General features: G+C 42.0%; 1 protein-coding gene across 1 annotated transcript; it reads left to right on the top strand.

Moving 5' to 3' along the window:
* Positions 1-264: 264 nt before the first annotated feature.
* LOC147607399 (uncharacterized) lies at positions 265-4,306 on the top strand. Its single transcript, XM_086790273.1, has 10 exons — positions 265-1,294; positions 1,370-1,469; positions 1,590-1,741; positions 1,869-1,964; positions 2,079-2,141; positions 2,234-2,302; positions 2,428-2,530; positions 2,878-2,949; positions 3,042-3,130; positions 3,884-4,306. Exons 1-10 carry the CDS (start codon positions 962-964, stop codon positions 4,052-4,054), a joined length of 1,248 nt encoding a protein of 415 aa, XP_086646399.1. The 5' UTR covers positions 265-961; the 3' UTR covers positions 4,055-4,306.
* Positions 4,307-6,516: the final 2,210 nt, after the last annotated feature.

The raw sequence follows: 6,516 nt of genomic DNA, 5'->3' as shown, positions 1-6,516 counted from the left end.
GATCAAAGATGTCCCTCAGTTTTTCGAACCCAACCCTCAGTAAGAGGTGTGAAATCAAAGTTGAGAGCGAACCCTCGACAAAGGTGTGATATCATGATTACTGGTGCACATAAAAGGGGTGAGGTAATGTGTGTGAAAGAGAGACCAAAGCCATGTGAGTAGCCTAGAGAGGGGCAAAAATCAAAGATATTCGAAAGGATAGGATAAGGCGCTACGAGATTACGAATATTATTATTAAATTTTGAACAATTTCATAGGCGTGGCGTCACTGTCATCAGATATCGTCTTCCACACCACCTCTCTTCCAGCTTGCGCCCATTGATCCTGTCAGCCACAACCCACTTCCAATGCCGCGGAATCCCTCGCCCTTACCATTCCCCGCGTCACCTCTCAAGCACATTAATTTCATGCAAAATTTCCTCTCGATAGTTTGATTAGCATCCGCCATAGCCAATTCTGCTAGCAAAGCTCAGCATTTCGCTTTGGTTTTCTCGCCGTAATCCACTTCCTTGACAGATTTTGCTAACCGCTTCTTAATCTCGAGTCGTCCTCTAATCACTGCGTGATCTGCCTGTCTTCCCTGAGTTGCACCGCAGGCAGAAACCCTTGCCTGTTGCTACCGGCTCCAGACCTTCTTCTGTATCTCCCTCTTTCGAGTCGGTAGAAACTGTCTACACAGTTTCCCAAGAAGGGATTTCTCCGGATTAAGCGAACTTGCCGGAGCTCTACGGCGGCGATTTAAAGGAGCTCTCCGTGCGCACGCCTTCTAACACACATAATACATTTCTCTGTGGGTTCTGTTGGGAATCGTACGGCATGGGGTTGCATGCATGCAATGCACGCCGTACGAGTGTCATTAGCATCTAAGCAGCCACCTGCCCCAATTGCATGAAGTGTGCTGGCACTGCATCCATATCAGCGCCACCATTGCCCACCACCATCGCCGGATAGCATCTTTCTGATGGCTCAAGGTCCACTTTCACATGCTGCCTGGCATGCAGATGTCGTTCGTCCTTTCACCTCTGTGGAGTCTCTCCACTCTGGGGTCGCTGCCGTCGCCTCTTACTTCGGTGACACCCTTGCTCCCAGATTTCTTCATCCACATTCCAAGATCAGGCATGGACTCAGCTCCACCACAGAGCCTTTTGGACTGAAACGAGTTGCAAATGACACATCTTTCGAGGGAGAGCGGTCTTTCGTGCGGCTGCCAACGATTGAAGCCCTGCAAAGAAGAGTCTCTGATGACAATCCCAAAGCTGGAAAATTAGGCTCAACTGACCTTTCCACTTTTCAGGTAAGGATGAGTTGCTCCATGTGATCTTTAGGCTTAGTTTTTACATTTTCTTATTTCAAGGGGTTTTGTTGACAGAGTGGGGCCTGGTTACAAGGCAAATCCTTGAGCGAGGTTGACGAAAGTGATCCTCTGTGGGAGCAAATTGGTGCTGGTCTTCGCATTACATATGCTGCAGGTATGTATTGTTTAAGTCAGTAAAGTTATCTAGTCTAACATATAAGGTTTTTTGCAACATGCATAAAATAGCTGACATACATATGGTTGCATGTATTTTCTTTTTCCTTTCAACTTGCAGGCGTGTATGGTGTTATGGCCCTTGCGGGACAAGCAATCTGCCATTTTACTGGGCTTGATAAATCAGGGGGATTTGAATTGTGCCCTGACGTTGCCATGCAAGGATTGGGCTTTGCTGTACCCCCCATGATGGCTCTTTTATTCATCCTTGATGTAAGGGTTTTTGAACTTGCAGTGGATTGCGATTTCCTGAAGGGTTTCATGGGTTACTGTTTGCATGTGTATGTGTATAAGGAACGAATGTTTTCTTTAAGATGGTTAATGTTACATTGCTTTGCAGGATGAAGTTGTGAAGAAATCTGCCCCTGCTAGAGCAATCAGGGATGTTGAGGATGAAGAATTGATGAGCTTTTTCGTAGGCATGTCACCATGGCAGGTATGGCATGTAGGCATAAGTAAGAGTTTTTTAATTTAAGGTTCCGAGCTTTTTTGGAGGTGTTTTGTAAGGGTTGTGGCTCTTCGGTTAAATAATGTGGCTTTGTCTGGTCAGCTTATGTTTGTTGTGGCGATGGATGCCATAGCAGAAGAAATCTTCTTTAGGATTGCAATTCAGGTACACATTGTTTGTAAGCTTTTTCTTTGGCCAAATTGTGAAGGCGTTGAACTTGGAAGGTTAAACTAAAAGAAAACATTCTCCATTGGCAGGGTGGTCTGGCACATGTTTTCCTAAGTGATGATAAATCTAGCGGGCCTTCTGATGGCATTGCAGCCTTGGTAAGGGGGTATTCTTTCTCACTGGGTACATAAAATATGCTGTGAGATGGGTGATATGTATCACCTTTTTTCTTCTGCCTGATTTTCTATCATCTCATCTTTGTTGGTTTCACTTGTGACTGCAGACTGGAGTCTTCCCCTTCTTTGCTCCATTTGCTCATGCGCTGGCTGCTGTGTTCACCGCTGCCCTTACTGGCTCTATTCTTTTCATCACTTCCTTCCCTCAAGGTATGCAACTTCTATGGGATGTGTGTTCACTTTGGTCTGTTTGTTTGCTAATAGTACTCAAGCTCACTGCTTATCTATGGCGATGGAACGAAAGAGGTTGCTTAGGGGCAGCTTTAGGAGTCTTTGTTTTCTACCAGGCTTTGTGTACCGATCTTGTCCCATGAACGGCGTTGCTTTTGTTCAGTCCGAGTGTAATTTGTGTGTATCATTAGTTACTGTTGTAAACTCCCCACCTCTTTCTCCCTACCCTTCAGCTTTACTTTGTTCATGTTGGATTTGTCACCAATTTTGTTTTGGTTGAAATTGTCAGGTAGATTTGCTGACAGATGTGATATGCCTGTGTCCAGATCCAGCCTATGTTATCACTCGAGTCCATAGAAATCACACTTCTCCTCAAGAATTGAAGAAGACTTTCGCAGGTATTATACTGATTTCAATGTGATTTTGAATTCTGCTTAGTTCTAGATTTTTATCAACGTTTTCACATTTTGTGGTGTGGCTGTTTGAACAGCTTGGTATGAGCGGCGCCAGTTGAGGAGAATATATTCTCCACTACTTGATTCACTACTGGCTCTTTATCTTGGATTTGAATGGTTACAGGTAATTCATTAGTCAATGCAGAACATGGAGGAACTCCACTTCAAATTGTCAGCTTAACAGACCAATTTATGAGAGTCAAGAGTTCCTATAATGAGTGCACGAGGCAAGAGGGTAGTTGGGTAGTTCACAATGATGTGCCAATTCATGTAACATGTGCACCTGCTCTATCTCCTGCATCTGGTCAAGAGTATACATACATGTTTGTATCTTACATGTGTGCATGTGACGTGGATGCTCATGTAGAGCAGGTATGTAAAGTGTCTGTGCATGCAGAGCAGGTTATAGATCCCATATCTAACTCATGTGTTACTGTTGTGTCATGCATGTAGGTAGTTTACAATTATGTATGGGCGCATGTGACTTCGCACCTGCCTGAGCATGTGCACACTGACGTATATACATACAAGACAAAATTATCTGATTCTGTTATATACACGTGCTTACCTATATGGCCTTCAAAAGATCATCATGCACATGTAGAGCAGGCGTAGACCCCATATCTAATTCATGTGCCACTGTGTTGCATCATGCATGTACATAGTTCACGAACATGTATTTACAGATGTGACACGAGCACCCACTCAAGCATATACATGAAAAATTACATACTTGTTTGTTAGTGTGATACAAGTAGTATGTACATACTTGTATGTTGCATGTGTTTACACATGCATACCTGCATGACATTCCAATGCCCACACATGCAGGGCAGATATAGACCCCATATCTAACTCACGTGCCACTGTTGTGCAGACCGGTAATATACTTGCCCCCATCATCACTCACATTATCTATTCCACTGTGATCGTGGGTAACGGCCTGAGGCGGATTCATGGTCAAAGGGAGAAGTTGAGGCAAAGGACACAGAGGTTCTGGGAGAAGGTGACAATTGTTTCAGAGTTCCAATCCAACATGGAGAAGTGATTGGGAAATTTTTGCATGCCACATTACTGCATAGCCTGTACATTACTTTGTATTGGTGCCATGATGTTGCCTATGGTATTGTTTAGGGTTTACCTAGGGAGGCTTCTGATGTTTTGAGGAACTGAGCACCTAGAATTTGATGTGGGGAGGGTCATTTATCCAACTTTTGGGGAGCTTGCCCACGGCTAGACTATGTAATATAACTATGTATGCACACAAGTTATGATAAATGTATATCAATCTTTTGCAAGAGATATGGTGGCTCTCCTCTCCTTAGTCTTCACTTGCGCACATTCATTGATTTTAAGAAACAAAGAAGAGTTAAATAGGGCTCTACAATGAGTTTAAAAATCCAATTTGAGGACTTTTGAGCAATGGCTGAAGAGGTTCTTTTGGTCTGGGGATGTTATGCAGCCTGCTATGGCTTTAATCAGTTGGGACATTATCTCTCTCCGTAAAAGTCATGGGGGTCTGGGCATTCTCAACCTCTTCAGACATCTATCCTCAAGAAGGGTGGTTATGCTTAATCATTTCTGGCTGCAGAATGAGCCTTGGACCCACATATTGCATGACATTATCATGCTAAAGATCAACAGGCACCCCATGCTCAGGGACATGTCAGTCGATCAAGTACTTCTTTCCAAGGCCATATCAGTGTTAAAGTCTAATTGATGTTTTGTTGAAGTCTTGGGTTTTCATCTTATCCCAAATTCAGTGGCATGGGAGGAAACGTATTATGGGAAATTCCTTACGAGATGAGCACCTTATCTGGACAAGATGCATAAAGCAGGAAATGAGGCTGTTATGGGGCATGAGATGGACAGCTCTAAGGGATGCTGGACTTCACTTTGGAATCCTGGAAACATATTGATTGGTTTATCCTATAGAAGTGGAAGACCCATCATTGGTCTGCCTCTTGGCCTCAAGAGTCGGTGGGATGACACACAACAAGCTTTAGTCAAAATTGATTGGCACTGCAATACCTATTCTTTAGATAGGTTTAGAGACTGGAGGGAATTTGGTGGTTGCTTGCATAAATTGAATAACAAGAAAGTCTATCGTAAACTAGCAGGCCGGGGTTCCCTTCGCATCAAAGTTAAAAAACATGGGGGTATTCCTTGAGTTCGAGAAAGTTTGGTGTTATTTTGAATTCTCTTTGGGCTCTGCCAGTTCCTTTAGAGGATTGTTTGTTTTTGGACATGCCATCATAGTGCATGCATATGGAGGGATATTAGGAATAAAATCAAAAGGGCACTAGGCTTTCTTACATCACTCAAAGATTGGATTTTGGGTGATTTCCATGTTCTTGCTGAACCTGTGCAAAGTTTTAAGGTTTGTGGTCGTCCGCGAAATTTGGGACTTGCGTAATCACATTTTGTTCAAAGAGATCAATGGGAATTTTTGTTGGTCTGCTGTTACAGCTAGATTGTTAGCCAAGGTGGAAAGGATGGGTACTTCTAAACCTCTTGTTCATAATTGGGCAGTCATTTTGGTTAACCTACTGTAATTGTTGGGGTTTTGTTGCTTTGTAATTGTCTGGTTTTTTTTTTTGGTCTCCCTGTTGGCTTTGATTTTGGGTTTATGCTTTTGTACAATTTCTTATTTTTTTGGTATTATATAGATTTTGTTTAAAAATGCAAAACCATTAATTTATTTTGAGAAAAGGCATTAAAAAGTTATTTACTAAAGCTGGAAACCTTTGCTTTTTATGCAAAAATTAGACCACAATTGGGCATCTTGGTGACGGCGGTTAGTGAATAGTATACCAATTGTTCCTAGTCCTTGTATAGTAATATCTGATGTAGAAGAGTTGGCATGTTTCCTTTCCAAAACTTTAGAACTCGAGAATATCCCTCTCCTTCTGAAATTAGCGCATCGATCTTTCTTGGAAAACAATTGCTTTTAGCAATGATTTTGAGTAGTGACTCTTATGAGTTGTGAGCTCACTTGACTCAATGGAATATTCAAGGACCAAATGCTTTCACTCCCATAAAGAGTTAAATTAATGTATCGTTGGGTTGAGTTTGAGCTTCATAAACCATTTTGTGGTCATGCATAGAGCATACATAGAGCTATGTATGCATACATAGAGCTATGTATTCTCTATGCATGCATACATTGAGCATAAATAGGGCATACATAGCTCTATGTATGCATACTCTATGTTTGCTCATTAGAGCATAGATAGGGCATAAATAGAGCATACATAGCTCTATGTACGCATACATGGAACTATGTTTGCTCTATGTATGCATGCATAGAGCTATACATGCTTTATGTGTACATACATATAACTATATACACTTTATGTATAAATGTATAGAACTATGCATAAATAGCACATATATATAACTCTGCATGCTATATGTATGCATAAATAGAGCATACATACCTCTATGCATACATAGAACTATGTATGCTCTATGTGTGCATAAATAGAGCATGCATAGAACTCTCTATGT

This window comes from Cibotium barometz, chromosome 55 (genome assembly GCF_041138505.1).
Source record: "Cibotium barometz isolate CiBa-2024 chromosome 55, ASM4113850v1, whole genome shotgun sequence".
Lineage (NCBI taxonomy): Eukaryota > Viridiplantae > Streptophyta > Polypodiopsida > Cyatheales > Cibotiaceae > Cibotium > Cibotium barometz.
This window is presented reverse-complemented; position numbering and strand designations above follow the sequence as displayed.